Source organism: Lates calcarifer, linkage group LG15, assembly GCF_001640805.2.
Source record: "Lates calcarifer isolate ASB-BC8 linkage group LG15, TLL_Latcal_v3, whole genome shotgun sequence".
Classification (NCBI taxonomy): domain Eukaryota; kingdom Metazoa; phylum Chordata; class Actinopteri; family Centropomidae; genus Lates; species Lates calcarifer.
The window spans coordinates 26,344,270-26,366,641 of record NC_066847.1 but is presented as its reverse complement, the minus strand read 5'-3'; the positions used below and the strand labels follow the sequence as shown (position 1 = coordinate 26,366,641).

The following is a 22,372-nucleotide window of genomic DNA, read 5'->3' as shown; positions in this document are numbered from 1 at the left end:
CGTAAAAACCATGCGGGAAGTGTGGGCCCCCTCCCCACTTAACTCCCCCTGTGCTGGTGCTGTGCTGGTGCGGTGTAAAATGCACGAAAGACCTGGTGTGCGGAAAATGAATTCGTATCAGAATTCACTGTATTTTCACAATGCTGTGATTTTGTACGTGTGCATGTAAGTGTGTGTGTTTTTGTGTGTGTGTGTGTGTGTGTGTGTGTGTGTGTGCATGCTGGTGTGATTGTGTGCAAAGTATGCATCCGTTCACTTCACGTCTGAGCTAAGTGCATGTTTGGATCCATGCTAATTAGTGTGTCCATTGAAAAACAGGAAGCTGTTCCCAGTCTGCGAAGATGAAAGGCATTAGAGCTGTGTCCAGTATTTCCTCCCTGGCGTGTTACACTGTAGCTCTACAGGATTTCGCAATGAGATCTTTGACAAAGAAAGAAAGGAAGAAGCAGAGAAAAGGAATAGCTTTTACAAAGTTTCATAGGAATTTCATGAGATAATTGCAGTTGGGTTGGGAAGCTTCCAATACAGAGTGCTGCAGAAGGTGTGGAGTCAGGTTGTTTGCAATTAATTACGGCAGGCACAGTAAAGCATTTTCATCTGATTTTGCTCAGCTCACAGTGCTGCACAAATAAAACTTATACTTTAAATCAAACCAAGTAGGAAAGATACAAAATTAAAATGGATAAAAGCAAAACTAATATAATTAAACATCAATTTAGACATGCAGTGTGTACGGTAAAGAATATATACAGTACACAAAATAGGGGTGGGTGTGTGTGTGTGTGTGTGTTAGTTATCGCTATAGGGTAGCAATTGTAATGAGTTCCAAGGCTTGAGTCAGATTTAATTAACTTAAAATGTATGTGGACTAATTTAATTAACTAATATTGTTTTTCAGAACAATTCAAATACACATAGTTGGGACTTAAACTGCTAATGTAAAAAGAATAATTTTCATTATTAGTGATCCAATAAAATTCAAAATGTGTACTTGTTTTCAGCTACTTTAAGAGTTCTTTGACATCAAATTGCTACAGCACATGCAGTTCAATTGTAGTAATTTCTTACAGGCTACTACAATTACAAGTTATGTCAAAATGCGTATTAAGTTCGTTTCTGCGTGTGTACATAACCTTTCAAATATCTATGAAAAGTTTTAAGTAACAGAAAATTAGTAATAATTGATATTTAAATCAAGTAATTAATGCTCCCCTTGACAGATTTTATAGTTTATACTTATATAAAAGTTGATGAATGAATTATAACATAGCATATTGGCCTGAAGAACTTTTATAATTAAAGTGGAAAGGATCATATTTTTTCATGCTAACGTGACAGAAGTGGCTGAAGGGGACAACTCTCCAAGTCTAATTAAACAAAGAACCTATTCATAATATGCCATGAAATATTTATTATGTGTCCCAGATACACATTCCCCAAATTTCACCTCACATTATTACTTGAGAGAGGCTCAGCTAAAGTCTCTCTCTGTTATACCTGTCGGCGCTTGCAGCACAAATTGCCTCTGATCTGTTTTTTTGGTGTTTCGGTGTTTGAATGTGTTTTTTGTCTCTCACAACAGCCGCTGATTACTCAAAATGCAGCTTTATTTTTCCCTGGGCTTTTTTTTTTTACTTTACTTTTTGATTGTTTTGATTCTTAATGATCAAAATAGTTCCCACTTTTTGAATCAAGGGTGCTGTCATTTGATGTGAGGGTTAAGTTTTTCTTGCTGCAGACTCTCTGACAGGGCTTCCTGTTTGTCAGATATTCAGGCTTGGGCCTTTTAACGGTACGACTCTAGGGAGTTACCATAAAACAGATTATTTTCCAAAATGCTTCTTCCTGTAATCAATAATTGCTGACTCAGTATGGAGTCCTGCACGATACTGGACTGTAAGTGTGATGTTGTTTCCTTGTTGCATATTAAAACTGGGCGATTAAATGCCACAGCAGGACAAGGACAGTATAACTTAATGGCTCCTTTTTACTGCGGTTGTTAGGTCCTTGCCTCGGCCCCCAGTGAGCAGTATCTTTATATTCAGCAACAGGGACAAGGTAAAATATTGTTTTCACAGATTTTTCTTTTAAAGTTAACAAGGGCAATGCATGACATATTTTGTGTTAACAAGGGAGATGCTGTCCCCCCACTCAAATTGCCCCTCTCCTGTTAAAAGCCACCAGGGTATGAAGCAGAAGCCGTCGCTGTGAGGAATGAAGGCCATTGAGTTAAGCTTGTTGAGTTTAATGGAGCAGGAAGGCTATAGTAGAAGTAATGGCTGAGGGTGAGCTTAGCTACAGGCCTGTCAGGTACCACAGGGAGGGGAGAGGAAGGTTGTATCCTGCAAGATACTGCCATTTTCTTCTTCCTTTTTTTGTACCCAGTATTCATTTTTTACATTGAATACTGTATTTTCATTGTCTTGGCTTTATTCCCTGTGTACATTTAGTATGTGCTATTACAATTAGTTGGTTACAGTAATAGCAACAAGAAAGATGAAATTGTGAGACATTTTGTTTAATATCTCTGGAAAACAATATATAAATGACTATATGTCAGCTGATTATCATTGTTGGTGATTGCCCCTATGCTTAAATCTTTTTTAAATTTTTTTTAAGATTATCTGTTAATACCCATCATTACTTGTTACTAGTAAAGCCTAAAATGGTTGTCCAGCTGGCTAATAAAGAGCAGATTGCAGAAAAGACGTATACCAAACAATAACATTTGGTTCTGATGATATTAATGCCAGCTCGATGTTGCCTTTAGACACCGATGGTTTATGTCTGTGTGATGGTGATGTGGGGCAGGTGTTGAGGTTGCTAATGGTCGGTTTTATGTCTGATGTAGTTTGTTGTAGAGGTTGAGCTGCAGTTCCACTGATTGATTGTAGAGCAGACATGTCTGTGAGGGCATAATGATCACAATGAAAGGTTTGATTTTGTTTATTAAAGTAGAAATAGGAGTAGTTCTCCTTTTCTTGTTTCTCCTCTCCTCTCCTCTCCTCTCTTCTCCTCTGCCAGATGGCTGCTCCTTAATCAAACTCTCGTACCTCAGAGAGGTAAACACATTATGCTGCCCTGATTACACTGACTTGGCGAAGCGTACCGCTTGAGTGTGTGTGTGCGTGTGCGTGTGTGTGTGTGTGTGCGTGCGCGAGTGTGTGTGTGTGCACGTGCGCATGTAGGCTTTTCATGTGTGTAACAGGAAGTGCATATGTATTTGTGTGTATGGAAGAAGTAAAGGTAGGGGGGGTTCTATTAAAAGTCAGTGCAGTGGGTTATGCTCTTGGGCACCCTCACAGGCTTAAGAGCTGCTCCATCTAGTACGTAAACACACATACAGTCACACACATGAGTGCAGAAATGATCACTCAGCATATATATGTAGAGAATCACTCATTCTCTTAATCTCTCATTCTCGGACAGTAAACAATCCCCGAGGCCCACTGTAGCTATGGAAACACTTGCTGCTGCAGACCTCTTGTATGGCTGCTCTAGTCTGTTCTACACTGTGGTATACTATAGTTATCCCTGCCAACTATTGAAGCAGGCAGACTGCTGTCATACATTCCTGCAAAACCCATAAAGGCCCCTGTCATACAATCCAGCAGATCTATAAGCCCCTGGGCTCAATGTCACAAAGTAATGTATGTCTAGCTGTGAAAACACTGACTTCGAGGCGAGCCATGTAACTTGCCTTGGCAGGGGGAACAAAGCAGAGTGGGGCTGCAGCGCTAATAGTCTGGCAACCCAGTAGTGTTGGAGGCAAACAGAAGGGTTTTCACAAGACTCGGCTGACCGAGTGCCGAGTAACTGCGGTGTGGCTCTGCACTTCTTGGGCTCTGGAAATTCTGAGGAGAGAAAGTGGGAATGTTACATGCTGTTGAGTTATAATAACAGTCATACACCGAGAAAACTTAAGCTGATTTGGTTTTATTGACCACAGTTTTTTAGGGCAGGGCGTTTGTTCAAAAGAGAGAGGGAAGCGGTTTAGGTGCTGAGTGATTTTGGAATAAAGGTGCACTATTGAAGAAACTTTCAGCACTGTATCCTCTTTTTTGATGGAAAAGAGGCTCATGGTGGTGGAGCTTTCCCATGTCAATGGTACAGCAATAAATGCAGTTTGTGTGTTTCATACCAGGATTGACTTACCAAAAACTGAGAATTTGCCAATATCTTGTGGCTTGTTTCTTTCTGTGGCTGCTGCTAATAATTATTTTCATCACTGATTAATCTGTTGGTTATTTTTACAATCAGTCGTTTTGTGTGTAGAATGCCATCACAAAAAATGGCTATTATCAAACTTGACATCTTCAGATGTGTTCTTTTGTCCAACCAGGAGTCCAAAACCCCAAAGACATGACCAGAAAACCGGAAAATGGTCATGTTTGAGAATCTGGAGTCAATTTATCTTTGCCATGTTGACTTAAAGAATTGCTTACATGATTAATCAATTATCAGAATTATTCCTGATTAATGTTATGTCAGTTGTTGTTTCAGCTTCATATGTAGATTCAGCTGTGTATGATCCAATGCAACTACCCCTGCATATCCATAAAGACTAGTTAGAGTCTGTGGAGTCCAGCCTTTTAGGTGGAGTATGTTTTCAGAGGCAAAGGGCTGGAGATTCGGGTGGTGAGTGACTGAACTGTTTTTCTTGAGCCTCAAGAGATCTCATCAAATGACTGGATCCATGTAACTACAGTTAATAATGATCAGACATTTTATAGCACAGTGTCACAGTCTAGCCACTGCCAATCCAAATATTTTCAATTGTACAAACAGTTCATAACTTATACTTACATTGAGGAAGGAAGGGCATTGTACTGATGTATCCTTTGTTTTTCTGGACGTGGGGCATGCCTCCAAATGCAGGCAATGACAGTAACAAGAAGAAAATTAGGTTGTTCAGGTGTATGTGCCAAAACGTAATGGAGAGTAGTTATTTTGGATATCGAATTAAGCTTAGATCAAGAGTAAAATCATTGGACTAGAGAACCTCGATGATGTTTAGTCCATGATGCTACACATAATTAGCAGTGATGATACTGGCCTTTGATTAGGCCTGATTAGATGTAGTGAAATCCTTCATGCATTATGATTTTTTGTGGTGTGCAACAGCGTAGGCGTTGAGAGAATTAACACTATGAATATGGATGTTGGGTGAGCATCATGAGAGTAAATGTGCTTACTCTATTGATTAAATCTCCCATCAGTCACCTGGCAGCGTGGTCCCCATCCTCTCTCTCTCTCTCTCTCTCTCTCTCTCTTTCTCTCTTTCTGTCCCTCTCCCACATCTCTCTACTCATCTCTGTCAAGGCGGGCTCAGTGGAGTGGTTAAATTGTCCATAGCGCGTAAACGCTCGTTTATAAAAGCCGACAGACGTGGCGGTCGTTTGCTGAAATTAATTACCCCTCGGAGCCACAGCAAGCATGGGCCCTAGTCAGTCAGTCACAGTCCACCACCTCCTGGGCCCAGTACCTGCAGATAGAGAGGGGGGGCTAGAGAGAGTGACATGAGGTTTTCAACAGTGAACCACATTTAACAGAAAAGGATGAATAAAAATTGAGGTTCTGAAAAATGTATAGTCGATGCGTATACTTTTTTATAAACAGGAAAAAGCAATGGCATCAAACAGACCCAAAAACTCTAGAAAACAATACAAGTCTTAAGTAATGAAAAAAGGCTTGAGAAAAAACAATGCAGACATCTGGGTTATTAATCCAAATTGCACATCGTAGCTGTGAAATATCACTCCTTTTCCTTATTATGCTTCAGCAGAAGATCCATGGAGAGTTTTGCGCTGATGCAGCCCAAGATGATAATGTGATACACAGCATAGTGACATCAAACTAATCAGACTGTATTCATCTTCAACTAGAGTAACTTAATGAACTTCAGCACTATCTGATGCAACACTTCTCTAACATTAATAAAAGCTTCATCTCCTGTCTGATTTGCATAATTGTTCAAATGAATCCACTGACGCGCTGTACTTTTTTTCTTTTTTAATAAAATGATGATTTGTGTTAAAGTGAGATGTGGCTTGCTGTTGAGAGGAGAGGAAAGGGGAGAGAGCGGGGGAAGGGGTAAGGGGGAGGAGGAGGATGGGAGGAGCGGGATTTGCAAAGGGCCTAAGGTGATTTGTCACCATTTTGATTCAGTCATGTAATGAAGCGTACAGTGTTGTACAAGGGGTTATTGTTTTGAAGTGATTTTTCATATGGCTTTGTTGTTACAGAGATAGTTTAGAACGTGTATCTCACATTGTATAACTTAATATCTCCCTCATCTCGCCTGCCCGTCTCACTGACTGAGACGTCAGCCTATTTCAAATTCTTCCAGTGTTTCTACTCCCTATTTTCTTGAGGTTTAAACTGGCCTTTGCTGCAGTGAAATTACCTCTAAATACCTTTCCATCGAACAGGAATGACAAGATGGCAATGCTGTGTTTATTAGAACTGAATGACGTACCAAAAATCTATCTCTCTTGTCCAAAGTGGCTCCTGCCTTTTACTTCTTCTTGGTCTAACTGTCTGTTTTAACAAGAAGTTTGAGAAAATCTAACAGCTACAATCTGCAGGAGAAGGGCATGTAACTGCTGAGGTAGCACTACTGCTAACAAGCTACTCTACCAGCATTTTTACCAGTACTGACCAAACTATTATCACAATGTTATCTTGTGTTTGATGATGTTTGTTGTTTTATGAGTATATATTTTAAAACATTTTGATACATTTCAGCACGAACAGATTATTGAAATGGGGTTTGTTGTCAGTTGCATTGTGCTTCGCCTCCTCATTATCTGATATTTCTCCAGACAGACACTCTGAACTGAGCTGGTGGAAGACTTTCACCAGGGGAAATTCAGTGATAATAGAACTGCAGTACAGAAAATGGAAAATAACTTATACCGAAATTAGTTTTCAAAATCTGATTAACTCGAAGTTATGTTGATTACATTGTTCGCATAAATCACAGTGATAAGGCACTGCTTTGTTAAACTAAATGATGGTGAAAGTAGGGATGTCTTGAGAGCTGATACTTAAATGATAATAGATGCCAAAAAAAAAAAAAGTTGATGCCAAAAAACACCCCTAAACATTTCAAGTTTAATATACAAATATATGGGGCATAGAACCTGAGGTCTTGCTTAATATCTACAAACTTGAGTGACAGTTACAGTTTATTACACAAGGATTTCAGCATTGATGCCCAATGATGGGAGAAAGAGAGAGAAAGCGAAAAACCTAATCATTATCTGTTTCAAAGGGTGTTAAGTCATCTTTGCCATGGAGTGTAAATAACTGACAGTTTCTGTAAAAAGGACCACAGTAGGGGGATTTCTCTGAGGCCAGCATTTGGTGACAGCTTTTTTACATGCAACCAGGAAACTCTTCAGGAGGTAGGCATCACCTTTACATAAGGGAGAAAAGTGACACATCAACATCAAGGCCAAGGATCCTAGACATTAAATGTTCCACATTTTCCCAGATAGGTTGAATACATAGACACAACCAAAATATGTCAACATGGTCCACTTGAATTGATCCACACTCCCTCCAGCAAGGGATGTGGGTCCCAGTTAACTTGGAATTCTGCTTTGATGTTAAAGAACTGAATCAACACAATCCAACAAAAAATCCCTCCAGGTCAGTGAGTGGTGGAACACTGAGTTTCTAAGACGTGTAACCATACTTCCTTGGATATTTCCATCCTTATGTCCTTTCCCCAGTACTGTCTTACATAGTCAATTGAGTTTTTGATCATTGAGGTGATACCACTGTATGGTTTCTTTTTGCTCACCTTTATAAGTGTCCATAAAATTCTGGACCATCTTTGAGAAAATGTGTAAATACAAGACATGTAAATATCTATAAAAAATCTATAAAAAAATCCTTTGTATTGAGTTCAAATAATTGACATAAGTTTTGGGAGCTGTTAAGTTTCCCATTTCATATGATTCTACAGAGAGCAGTAATGCCATGTTTGAGACCCTCACCTTGCAGACCGTATAGGTCCTTTCACAAGGGGGCATTAGTCCAGTATTGTCTGTCTTGAATGAAAGAGTTATGTAAGACATACTGGGGGCTATTTGGGTCTTAGTGATTAGTGGCCAACCAACTCTTCTACCTTGGGTACAGCTGACCAGATTCAGGATATTACTGTATTTGTATTCTTCTGTATTTCACTGAAACCATATTCTGCAGGATAGTGACCACGTATGAATAAAGGTGAAGCATTTTAACTTGGATGTAATGTTGATGTTAACACAGTCAGTGCTAAATTGCCTAAGATTGTGGCTCTATTTCCTTAATGTGTTTAAAACCTGAATTCTTCTTATTCAATTTCCTGGATGAAAGAAACCTAAAACAGTTTATTCTACATTCTCTGCAGTCTCTGTGTTTGTGTCTCAGGAGACTCGCAAAGAGACAGATTCCCTCATGCTGTGTGTGGCAATTGGATGTAATAGTCCATTTACCACTGTAAATCTGCTGTGTGCAGATACCACAGTTTGTGTGTGTATGTGTGATGATATCCTGGCCACTGTTTTCCTTGAAAACCGACCAGAGCAGCTTCTGTAGAGTAGACCTATCGTCATTATGACCTCTTCTGTTTTCCCAGCTGTATCTGAGCTAAGATGTGAGGCTTTTACTCTTCTCTTTTTTCTGGCTCAGTGTTTGTTATACATCTGGTGGTCAGCGATGAGAGGAACACATGAGAGTCACAGCATGGCCTTTCCTGCTCCATTTGAAAACTGCTTTGATGACCAGGGGCTGTAAGAATACACAGTGTCAATGACAACACTTTGATATTTTGCTCCAGCTGTCAGTTTTTGTCTGGTATTTGTCAAGCACTGGCCATGGAAAACAGTGTCTCTGCTAAGAAGAAGGTCCTTTTTGCAGCAGATACACATTCAGTCTTTAGAAACAAGTAGGCAATTAAATTGTGCTTAAGATGAAATAAATCTATTTGATATTAAAATTAATGCAATTAACCAGTGTGTATTTACCACCATCATTATTGCTGCCTTGTCACTAGACAAAGTAATTAGGAAGCTTTATTGTGGCAGCAGAATATAGAGAGAGATGTAAAGATTGTGCCTCTCATAATAGGACTGTACTGTGCAGTTGGAAGAATCAATTCCCTCTCTTTGTTTCCCCAAACTATGGTGTCAGCAGATTCTTAATTTTTCATGAAAACTTTGGCTGGTGTGCTACTCATATATAGTAGACACACACATGTGCACACACACACACACACACACACACACACACCTGATCTCCCTGAATCCCTCTATCATGTTGGCATTCTACACGTAGAGTCACTGAATAAATGTATAACCATCCTCCATCAAACTGCTTAGCTGTGTGTGTGTGTAACCCCTCTGACTGCAAAGATTCAGGAACGCAAACTCCTGAACTACAAGTGCAATACAATCAATAAAGCCTGTTTTTCTTAGCATCTACCCCTACAACATGCTTATATATTTCACGGTGAAGCTCAGGCTAGATTCATGAGATATGCAACACGCTCCTCTGCAAGCTAGAGGAGTGTGTAGCATGATTTGCACGTAACAGGTAAAGATTTGATTCATTTAATTCACTGAACAGTAGCCTACATCAAATAATACAAAATACATGTTATTTTAGGAACTGCTTTTATGCTTAAATTATAGGAAACCCTGGAAAACCAAATGATATGATCTTAATCAGAATATTGATTCAGAGTCATGGAGTAAAGATGTTAAGTTGATGTTGATACTAGTGTTCACACTATATTTTCCTATGTAGACACAAAACTCTGTCACCAATGTCATCTCATAAAGTTGTTACAGCAGGTTTCAAAAATGTATCACTCTTACCTGGTTGAAATTGAGCATCCAGCACAGGAGAGTAAGTTTTGGCTGGTGATGTAGCATTTATGATAGTAAATAAAATCTTGTCGAGTGTTTTCACATTCCACTCAAATTTACTTTTTTTTTTTTTTTTGGAAAAACATTTTTGCTTAATGTTTGATTACTGACCAGTACCATTGAACTATAATTAGAAGCAGCTTTTCATGTGTGTGTAGAGGCAAGGACCTGCGTCGAGGATATTTGATGTGATATGTTTGTGCTTATCTTAACTACTTGTCAGCTGATGGCTTCAACCGGACTGCTACAGCTGGGCTCCCTAGTTGGCTGAGTCACTTCTTGACTTCCATTTACAAGTGATGCTTTGACTCCACCATATCTGATGTAGGCTGAAAAGCCATTTACCTGATGACTAACTTCCTGCCTGTGCTCCTTTGGTGACAGAACAGCTGTGCTGTTACTGATAATTATGATCATAGAACCTTCCATTACAAGGTTCTTCAGATGGCTTATAAAACTATGTTAAAGCCACTGGCACAATATCAGCAAAATTCAAGGTTCAACTATAGCAAATATATAACAAACAACAATAGAATCGAGAACAGATATCTAGCAAAAAGCAAAATTATTCCCAAGGGAAAATGTGACCATTGCAGTAATTAACAGGACACAAGAAAAAATGAAACAGCACAGCACCTTATTAAACATAACCAATATTTACACAAACAGACAATTACAAAGAATGACTATTAATGCATAGCTAAAAATGCTAACTATACAAATCACAGCATGTGATGTATGCTGTGCTGTTAACACACTTGGTTCAGTGCACGGAATAAATAAACTCAATCTGTCACATGGTTAACAAGGCAATACAGACGAAAATGAAAGTGATTCTTGGAGCGGAGTCCAGGCTCGCCTCCAGGCATGATGTTACTGTTGTGCTGTGTTATAGGTTATGACTCAGAGAGCTGCCTTCACACACCAGCGTTGAGGTAAAACAAGGCAACTGTCAAGTAAAAAAAATCTTTTGATTAACTAGAAACTCAATTAAGCCAGTTGCAAACTACAGTGATATCACTGTTTCATAGTTATTTTTTAGCGAACTGTAAACACTGTCATCATCAGTGGTGTGCATAATGTTTACACCACCTCTTAATAGCATCTGTGCTCATCCCTGAGGGCATCTATGCATTTTACACTGATTAGTACTCTATGTTGTGAGGGGGATGTAGTCAGTTTAATTGCTGTCCTTGCTCATCTGGCTTGTCTTAACCTGGATCAAACATGTTTTGATGTTTTTGTTGTTCAGTGGTCAAACAAGTTTGTTTATTAGGCGTGTTATGTGTTATATGTGTTATAGGTGCCTGGCGTAACTCTATCCAGTTTGTATTTTTAAGCTCCCCCCCTATATGCTGCATTGAAAGATGTTTTGTTGTTATGTATACTTCTGAGCCAAACATATCATTATTGTGTATTGTACAAGCTGACAGAAGAAGGCTAAAAAAATACAGACAGACACGTGGGCATAGTGACAGAAAACTCTCAGATGGGCACACAATAGCACAAAGACAGCAATGTGCTTTTGCATCACAGTCTGCAAAGTAGTTTAATTGCCCACAAGAAATAAAGCCCTTATCTTAGAGGAGGCTCTGTGTTTGCATTCTGTTCTCGTGCCCCTTTTTCCACTGCAGTGAACTTGCATTGTCTGCCAACCCTTGTCTCTTTCTCACACACGCACAGCTGCAGTCAGAGGGCAGAGCAGTCTTTTCATGCATGGCTCACTGTGCTTATGTAAGAGCACTACTTAAACCTGGTTACATCACATAACAGGCAGCACTGTGTCAGTGGGTCACTGTGCCACCCAACCACTGAGCTACATACACACTCTGTGTTGGGCCCTTCACTGGGCATGTGTGAGTGGGGCATCCCCATGTGGGCATTCAGGCATTCAGGTGCACATTGTGGAGACCTTCATTCAGACTTGTGTTCATGCATGTATTTGTATGGGTGTATGTTTGTCGAGATAACATCTGATTGTGTGATGATATATAATAGAGATTCTCACTAAATGATAGCTCAGATAAAATTTAAAATGTGTTGCTCAGTTTAAGGAATCCAAAAAACTTTATTATGGAAAATGTGCCATTGCTGCCCTTATAGAGTGCCAGTAGGGGGGCCTCTCTGTTTCCAAATTCTACTCCTTGTATGTCCTCTTCTCACCCTTTTACCCCAGCTCTTGCTCTTCATACTTCCTCCCCTGCTCCGCCTCTCTGCCAGCAAGAACAGCCCATCTCTGTCTCTCTCTTTTTCTCTCAGTTTCTATTTAGCGCGTGCACACACACACACACACACCCCGGGGCTTGAACGAGGGCAGGGCCAACCACTCCCACTGTTCTATAGTTCTATGAAAAACACAGAGGGCGAGAGACATAGACAGAAAGAAGAAGAGAGAGAGGGAGGGAGGAGCGTAGCTGCGCTGAAGCCGAGCCCCTCTTTGCCTCAGCACGCAGAGTGGAGCAGACGGCAACAGCTACACAAACACACTCCCCTCTCAGTTACATGCACGGTCACACACATACCACACGCACACACCACCACCACCACCACCACCGCTGCCACCACCACACCACACACACACAGTGACGGCTGCCAGGCGCAGTGGGAAGCAAGCCGTCAGGGAGAGAGCTTGAGAAGAAAGAGAAGGAACGCAGAGGGAAAGAGAAGAAAAGAGAAGAGAGTTGGAGGAGGCACCTTGTGGATCAGAAGGGATTTTCCTCTGTGTGAGTGCGCGTCTGGATAAGGCTATCTGCTCCTTCCTGAGCGAGAGGACTTTTTACTGAGGCTTTTTCTTTTTGCTCATCCTCCACGCCGGGCTCCAGCGATATCTACCTATCTATCCCCAGAGCTTAACAAAAGAGGGAGGGAGTAAGAGAGAGTGAGAAAAAAGGCAGTCACAGCTTCAGCTCCAGACCACCCTCTCTCCTCCTCCTCCTCCTCCTCCTCTCCTCCTCCTCCTCTTCTCTCTCTAGCTCCACATCCATGTGTGAGTTCATCGCTGATTTCACTGTCTTTTGAGGATAGAGCAGAGGACAGCGTGTGTTCTCCAGGATACAGCCGAGCTCCCGGCGGGATCAGGGTCTTGTCTGGTGTGTGAGAGAGAGAGGGAGGAAGAACGAGACAGGGAAACGGATACACAGGAAGAGAGAAAGAGACAGAGAGAGACGAGAGAGAGAGAGACACTGGAAAGCAAATTGAAGGGGCATGTTCAGGGCAGCAGCGGAGAAGAAGAGTGAGTCTGATTTTTAGAGCGGAGAGTGCAAGGAACCGGCAACCGAATCCCATCCGTTCCTTCCCTCCTCCTCCTCGTCGTCCTCTTCTTCTTCCCTTTCCTTTTACCCTCTCTCCGTCCTGCTGTTAAAGCTCCCCTATTGTTTCCTGTATTGCCTCCTACTATCCTTTCATATCTTCCTTTCCTCACCCTCCACCTCCTCCTCCCCAAACCCCTTTTCTGCTGCCACTCCAGACTCTCTCTGTCTCTTTTTCCAGACCCACGGGAAGAATGGTTTTGTGAGCTTCCCTGTGAGCTCCCAGACAAGTAGACAGACTACTGTCCCAAGTACTATCTGTCCTTCTATTCATCCGTTCCTCTGTGCGTTTATCCCACACACCTCAGTAAGAGGAGAGCATTCCCTCTCCCGGCATCCTCGACTCTTGGAAGCAGTCGTCTGAAGGATCCAAGCCAGCCCCTCGGAGTGATCATACCCCACCTGCGAGCCTCTATCTCCAGCCTCCAGGACCTTCAATTGGATTCCAGCTACATGGGAAAACGTTTGGAGCAGCAGCCAATGTACCCCCACTACACCTACTACTATCCCCACTATCTCCAGACCAAGGTAGGATGGTCAGCAAGGTTGACCTATTTTAAACCTCTAGCCCAAAGGGAATAAATGTGTTTTTGTGCTGCATATGCACACTAGTGTTTCATCTCGTAACTGCCTGAGAATCATCTTGCAGCGCTCCTTTTAATGAACTTAATACCTTCTCTATCTGGTCCCTCTTTCATTTTTCTTCCCAAGCAGTAACAGATCAGGAATTAAAACAAATTTGATGGTGTTTTACCAAGCCAGGAAAAAAGCAAAATTTACACACTTTAGCTCCTTTGCTGAACCAATTTAAAAAAAGCACAGAGACAGATGTTGAAATTGGCTCACAAGTCAACTTGCTAAATGGCACCATGTCCCCCTTGTCCCCATCTGTCTCTGAGCGGGGAGATATTGGTGTCACTCAGCTGGGTTTTTCCTTTTTCCATCCGCTCTGAGCGCTTGACCCCCTTCCTCCTCTCTCCGACCTCACCAGCTCCAAGTTCAAGTTCAGGGCATGAGGCCCACTCTTCCCTCAGACCTTGTTTTCCCTCCTACTTTGTCCCTCTCTTGCTTTGTCACCCCCACCCCACCCTCTACCCCTCCATTCACCGGCCATCCCCAGCCCATGATAGCATGTTGTAAACGTGACTGATGGAACCTGATATACTTCTCTGATTACTAAGAATGCAGAAAACCGAGCTCAGTTTTTTCCTTTGTTCTTTGAGTGTTCCAATTCTCTTACTCACACACAGCATGCACCCACAGATGCACATGTACCAACACACACAAAGATATTTTTCTCTCTGACTCTTCTACCACCAAGATGAAGAAAATGGATTACCAAGGCCTGATCAATTGCTCCTGCATCATATTGCCCGGCCTGCCATTCTCTTTGTCTGTGATTCATTTGTTTTTTGTTTGTTTTTTTTTCCTTTGTGTGATAGTAAGTGTGAGGAGTTGGCAGGTTTGCTGCAATATTTAGTAAATGTGTACATGTCAGCTGGCAAGAGAGATGGATAGAGAAGCAAAGATAAACGTGTAGGAGTGGGATGCTGTGAGAATAGAGAGATCATGCTATTGGGTGTACAGAGTGTGGGACGAGCAGGTAAGAAAATGATTGCTCCACTGATAAAAATATGTTGAACCTTGAACCAAACTCAGACTGCATGATACATGAGCAGGCCAATAGCAAAACATCTAGTATGAATGTGGAATTAAAGATACTGTTTAACCAACCTTGCACTGGTGGTGCAGTCTCAGTCAAATGTTTTTTTTTTTTGCTCTAGACCCAGATCCGAGTTATTTAATTATGAGCATACAGCAAATTCCCGCTCTGATACGTTACAATTAGTAAAATATATGTCGTTTACACAAGATATACCTCTAGTAGCTGTGCATCTGCACACTCAAATGATTTTCATTTACACCACAGCAAACTGTAAAAGTATAAATATCTCTTGTAATTACCAAACCACTGACCATAAAGACAGAATATTCCAAAAATATCATTTAAAGGACGATCACAATTAAAAGTGTTACGATATCCAATTTGCCATGTTGAAAGAAGCTGTTACTGCCGCCTCGCAAAGAGAACAAAGAAAAGATTACAAGTGGATGTTATGCTGCTTTCATTCTCCAATTTAAAACGGTTCCATATTGAAAACGTTTTCACTGCTTGTTAACTTTTTATGATACATGCCTCAACGCCACAAGTTGTGGATAATGTCAGTTTACGACAATTACTGCACATATGAGAGATGGTGAATGCTGAGGTAAAACAGACAAAGGTTTGGAATTTTATCTATTTTAATACAGCTGATTATGATCAAATAATTCAGCTCAGTTGAGTATTTTATTCTGCCAAAATGAAAACATTCATTGGGCTTAAACACATTTACTGTTGCAGCTCTTCAGCTTTAGTTTAGAAAATAAAATTAATCTTCCCAATTAGCTGCGGAATACATTTGCAGATGACATGTGCAGATTGTATTTGCGGCATGTTGACATCACCCACTTATCTGCTGATCTCAGAGCTGCACACACTCACATCTGGGAACTGTCTGATGTTTTTAAGAATGTGCTCAAGATGAGCAAACAGAAGCTGTGAACTGTTTGTTAACGCACATCTGTGATTTGGTTGTAATAAACAACATCTCCAATGATAAACACGCCTTTTTGTTTGCTAATCTGGGGGAGTAAATGCACGTCTGCAACTGGATAATATAAACCATGTTTCTAAATTTCCTTTTAATGAAAGAAATGTCAAAGATATATAGTAATTGTCTCTCAGCAAACAAGTTTTTTTGTTGATTATATTTTTTCCCTCAACATGATGAATTAAAATGACAACACTGAATTGATCTTCCAGATTAATTTCATTTTTTAGACGAATCATGCTTAAAAAAAACTTTGACACCCAGTGTTTCTGGCAGCATTTTCATCATTAATTTTATATTAACACTGCATATTTACAGTTACAATAAACTGTTGTTGAACTTAAAAGGGTTCTCTTAATTAATTCTCTAAAGTAGCACTAATAAAGAGGCAGCAGTTCTTATCAGCTTTGTCAGTGCATGCAGGCGCACTCAATAAAATGTGTGATTTTAGGTTTATCACACAAGATATTATGCCGCATACATGCGTATGTTAGATTAACTTCAACATTTGATGCACAGCTGTCGGATCCCTTTATGTGTACAGATGTCACCGTGTCACACTGCTGTCTCTTGTTCTATGATTTATCTGCATCAGTTCAAGGTCATCCCATTTCTCTCAAGTATCTGCAACAGGCATCTGGCTCAGACCATCACTTCATTCCTTATACTCAATCCATCCCTCCCTCCCATCAGCCCTCCCTCCCTCCCTCTGTGCTGTCAAGGTCAAATCAAATTGGATCCTACCTTCCCCAGTGTTCCCTCTCGGCTGTGCCCACATGAATGTGTGTGTCTTTGCATATACATCCACAAATGAATAAAACCTGCATCTGTATATCAGCTTTGTATCTGTGAATGTACACGAGCCTGTAACTTTGTCTGTCAATGCCTATGTGAGCGTGAACTGAATTTATCTGCTCTCTTTTGTGTGTATACTAAGTGCAGGCGAGTATCCTGGGTGAGGTAATGTGAGTATGTGTCTGCATATGTGTGTGTGTGTGGCCTCTCAACACTGACTCTCCTGCCTGACCCTTTCTCTGTGCAGCTTGCTGTCATTAAAGCTCTCTAGGTCCCAGAAGAACAGTAATGTGTGTGTGTTTGTGAGGCCCCATAGAATAGCTCAGTTATACATCTATATGGACCGTGACAACAGCCAAGTGTTTGATCTGCCTGTGCTGCTCTCTGACTTCAAATATGAAGAATATTTGTATGTGTGTGTGTGTGTGTGTGTGCAAATGTATGTGGGTGTGAATGTAGGTGTGCAAGTGGTTTTCAGGTTCTTTGTGTACAATGGACAAAAGCAGACAAAGAATTAGCAGTTGTATTTACTGTGTGGTCTTTTTTTTTTTTTTTTTAGCTCTTTCTCATACTTTCCACCTTCTTCTCTCTCTCTCTGTCACCTCTCACTCTCTCTCTTTCTTACTCACTGTTCTGACTGGAGATGTAAATGTCCTCTTATTAATCTTGATTCCAGAGAGTTCAGGCTCACCTCCTGTGGAAATCAGCCATGCGTGCGCATTTGTGTGCTGCCTTCACTGCCTTACAATAGCAGTCTTTAAACAGACACACTCATGCACACATGCACCACCTTTGCACAAAGGCAGTTGTGAAATGACTTAAACCAACAATGCTTAGCCAGATGACATAGTGTTTGTTAATGTGAGGCCATTAAACAGAATTGCTCTTGCTTTGCCTCCATAATGGGCTATAGGTACAGTTAGCGTACATTAGCAGGGGGACAGCATGCATTCTTATGTGAGCCTAGTGGCCCTTAATCATGGATGTAAGGGGTTCAATTGATCAGGGGGAGGGTTAATGCTCAAGCGCAGCTGCATTGTTGCATTCTCTGTGTTGTTAAAATGTAACCAGAGGGTATAGCTGCTGGGACAATCCAAAGCTCAAATCTATCATTCTTAAGTACAATCAGTGTTTAGGATTTTCTTAATTGCCCCTGTGAGCTGGTTTCAGCTGGCATATTGTTGATGCCCATTCTGTTACTTAAAGGGCATGATTTAGTAATCTACTGAAAGCATTTTGCTTACATTTTGCAGAAAAAACCATCTGTGAAATCCCAAATTGGACCAAATCAAAATGCAAAACAAATTACTGTAGCCCACAACTGATTGCTGTGACTTTGTGAGTGTTTTTCTGTGGTTTTAGTGAAATGTGTCATTGCAGCAAATGTCACAGCAATAACAACAAAATCTGACATGCTGCCTTTTTAAGAAGTGTAAAAGTGACATTCATGACATACATGGCTGCAAGAACCGACAAGGCAAAGGCGCCCTCTTACTTCCCTGGTACACACGTGTTCTCTCTCACAGTAAAGCTTCTGATAATCAGAAAACATTTTTCTAAGTTTGATCTGCTGGACTCTTCCTTTCTTCCTTAGATAAGTCAGGCACTTATTTATCTTAAGTCAAAGTAGTAAAACTTGTGTGACACCTTCTAGTATTCTAGTCATCTCAAACATCTCAACATTTGCTCTACTTTGACTTTGCACATGATTTTACATCTCTCTCTCTCTCTCTATATATATATATATATATATATATATATATATATATATATACATATATATATATATATATGCCCCAGTGTTACCTTTTATCAGTATATGCATAGTTGTAAGGCTATTCAAGTCTTTTAAAAAATCTTTTTATCTTCTGATGATGACTGACTGAGGATGTGAATCTTTGATAATAATCACTAAGACCAAGATAAGAGAGGGGCTGAAGGGAAAAAAAAGTCACACTATCAACCAGCTGATCAGTAGTTTGCTGCAGATCACTGTGCTAATATGCTCAGCGGCACACAAGGAGTTTTAATTAGGGTAATGAGAAACAGCATTCAGCTGATATCAAAGTAATGACACATGCGGACACGCCTGGACATCTAAATAGAATACTCCATCCCTTCAAAAATGAGCTTTTCACATTCAATTACTCTCCATTATGCGCTAGATAAATGTGGTCAGTGGTTGGCTTTGCTGTGATGAGTAAACATCATAAAGGCGGGGGGTGGTGGTGAGAGGGACACACACAACAAGGAGACCACGCATGTGTAAACACAAAAAGGACACCAAAAAATTGATTAACTCATCCTCTGATCTTTTTTTCCACACTCTCTTTCACATTCCTTCCTTCTTTCCTTGCTTGTTTCCTTCCAAGCTTCTGTTCCTCCTCCTGTCAAACATAAAGTACTTCGCCTTAGCAGAAACAGCGACCATAAATTATGCAGCACACATCACACACATACAGAAACTTAATAGTGTGTGTGTGTGTGTGTGTGTGTGTGTGTAGTGTGCAAAGTAAACAGAATGTATAGACTTTATAGCCCAGCATGCATTCTGCTCATGCTCTGTTTCTCCTTACACATCTGCCTGCCTGCAGTTTTAGTTTTACAACCGACAATATTATCATGTGCTTGTTGTTTAAGACCCAGCTTTTCTGTTTGGATCTCGGCTCTGGTCTTGATAGCATCATATGCCAACGTAGAGAATAGAGAATGGCCTTATGTTGCTTTCTTCTAATGCCCTACCAAACACTCTGCCTGCTTTTTCTCTGCCTCTCTCTCTCTTTTCCTGCCTCTCTCCCACTGTGTTCTGGGCTCTCTCTCTCTCCCTCTCTCCTACCATCTGTTCAGTTTGCCAGGCATGGGTAGTTTTTACTGCTTAAAAGGGACTCTCCTAACCACCCATATATGTCCATTTATTATTCTCCGTGGGCTGTTCTATTCTTGTCCCAGTACAGTAGCCGACGCTGACCAGTACCTCGCTATGTTGAATAGGAGTGAAAAAGCTTCACTGGGTCAGTGCATGCACAGAGGGGTGAGAGAGGCTCACCCCTGCCAGTTCTGTAATAGAAAAATATGTGGAGGAGGGAGAGAGAAAGGAGGATAGAGGAGAAAAAGGGATGTGAAGGAGAGTACAGTGCGATATATCAAGAAGAGAACAGATGGCTGTAGAGAAAAGAATTCAGAAGAAGAAGGAGGGGAAAAAAGGAGATAGAGATCCAAAGGGAAATAAAGAGTGATGCAGTGAAGGAGACAGAGTTGTTGGCTGGGTCAGGGAATAATGGTGCTGCTGCATTTTTAATAGTTGGCCACTTTGTAGCGACCCTTGTCTAATGGATTCTCTGCCTCTTAAAAGCTCCTGTCAGAGCCCTCTACCTCAAACAGCTACACCACGGAAATTGCTGAGGGCTCCAATAGTCCCCAACACTTCCTGATAGAATGGCCAATGATCTAATATTGTCTGGCAGCAAACATAATTCCAGTTAGTACGCAGATGTTTTGGCAAATCATGTTTAAAGCTAAATTTACTTACAAGAAGCACCAAGTGAAACGCTGTGGGCTTAAAAAATGTCCAAGGTTCACACTGATATCACAACTCTTTGAGATGTACAGCTCTGGCCATCAGCATGCCAGCTTTTAGAACACTGTGCTAAGTGCCTGACAAAGACTTTATTGGTGGAATGAAAAGGGGGAGACAAAGAGCACAACCTCTAGCTGTTAGCTATTTTATGTGTGTGTTTGCATGTGTGCGAGTGTGTGTATGTGTGTGTGTGTCTAATTCAGTGCAGAGGGTATGGCCCCTGGCCATGAGACTGATCCACTTTCTGGAGACAGAAGGAGATTCTATCTCCAGGTATTTTACAAATACCAGTATCTCTGCATTATATATTGTAACTACAGAGTGCTCAGACAACTCTCCAGATTTCAAGGTTGAAAGATGAATGCAGTGTCGGAAATGTTGATATTTAAGTACATGTACTTGATATTCTGTGATTGATTCAGAGAAGGCATCACAGTTTTTGCAGTGTCCTTGTGACCCAGCAGTCTAATATCTCTTTTACACTAAATGACTGTACGCACATTACAATTGATTATGTGTGTAACTAAGATGATAATTACACAATGTGTAACTGTGTTGAAGGATTCTCAACCATTATTTTTTAAACTGAGTTTACTGTTACTACTACCGTTTCACCCAAATTTAGCAACTTTTCTCTATTGAAGTAGATATTAGTAAAACAGACCAATTTTGAATCACAGTATTTTCACTGGATTTTGGCTAGTTTACTCTAATTATAGTCTACCTGTAGTTTAAAGTATTGTCCTCTGTATTTACTCATACATGTGCTTTGGTGAACAAAGACATTGGGAGATGCGTTGGGTTTCAGTTTCAGTAATATTGACACCTGTACCTAACTTAAGGGTGTGTGATGTGGAAGGCCTTTTTACACCAAACCTGTTGATCCATGATATCATAATTTCAAGCTGTTAACACCCAATGTAAGCATGGGACATGGGTCAGCCAGCGCACCACAAATGAGCAGCAGATATTGTCTATATTTTGTTCCACTTGTACATACAGTACAGGCCATCATATATATACTGATAAATTTCAATATCTCCCTCTTTGAATTTGACACAAGTGAATCCAGTACTTATAATTAGTATCCCTGTTTTGTTTCATGATGAATAAAATTAAATTTTTCATTAAAACCTGTTAAATTGTATCACATATGTAGCTCAGACTTAACGACAGCTATTTAATTATCTATAATGAATTTTGCAATTAATTAGCACATCATTTTTTATGCACATTTATTCATTCATTTTGGAAACTACTTTTTATTCTCTGGGTTTTCTGAGGCAAAATGTTGGGCAGAAAATAAAAAAGGCAAAAATCTATAAAGCTTTCATTTGTTTTCTCATGTTATTTTTTAAGACTGTTTCCTGTTAGTATTTAAATGTGAAATATGACAGTGCTTTGTGTTCACAGATTGAATATATTTATGTAATTAAAACATATTCATTCATAACACATGACCATTATTTGCATGCATTCTGTGCATTAAATGCATGACGTCATTATTGATAATGACATGGGGATTCAGTCTGTGCATTTCTTATTCTCATTTTTCATTGTCATTGTGTGAACTCCCTGGTGAGACTGTGTGATGGGGTGAGGTGTAAGGGTTGGTGCATTGGTGGGTGAGTGATCCCTACACCAGGGAGCAGAGATATAATTGAAAGAATGGCCTGAGGGATTTTCCTCCATATGTTGTTTCTTATCCTAGTTAGCTGTTACTTCCCCTTTATCTCTCTCTATCTCTCTCTCTCCTCTTTCTATTCCTTTCTCACTCTCACTCTTCTCCTTGTGTCTATTACTTTGTCAATACTTGTTGCAAGGCAGTGCAGGTGAGACATGTAAAAGGAAAATTCCACCCGTGAATGCTTTCACACAGTTGAATTGATGTGTGATCTTTAACTCATTCCAGTAATTCTGTCTTTTACCCATGTTTCTTCAGCAAATTCCATTTCCTTACATTTACACAGAAGGGCTTTTAATATCCTCCAAAGAACTGGACTTGTTGAATCCAGTCATTTGTGAAAAGAGGAGACAGTAAAAGGGTAGCGACTGACTTTTCAGTGGAGAAAATGTGAAAAAGTCTCTTCTTGTTATCTTTTCCTATGTGTAATGGAA

General features: G+C 40.5%; 1 protein-coding gene across 5 annotated transcripts in view; it reads left to right on the top strand.

The window, feature by feature from the left end:
- Positions 1–22,372, top strand: part of LOC108888786 (RNA-binding motif, single-stranded-interacting protein 3) — a 125,118-nt gene that overhangs the window by 5,749 nt on the left and 96,997 nt on the right. Inside the window, exons 1-2 of one of the 5 annotated variants that reach the window (XM_018684974.2) lie at positions 12,336–12,643; positions 13,537–13,756. The exons of 1 other annotated variant lie outside the window; for it this stretch is intronic. In XM_018684974.2, coding sequence (XP_018540490.1) covers positions 13,682–13,756 — 75 coding nt within the window. In that variant the 5' untranslated portion in view covers positions 12,336–12,643; positions 13,537–13,681. Of the gene's footprint in view, positions 1–12,333; positions 13,757–22,372 lie in introns of those variants that run through there. 3 more of the 5 variants (XM_018684961.2, XM_018684971.2, XM_051075847.1) reach the window with 3 other exon arrangements.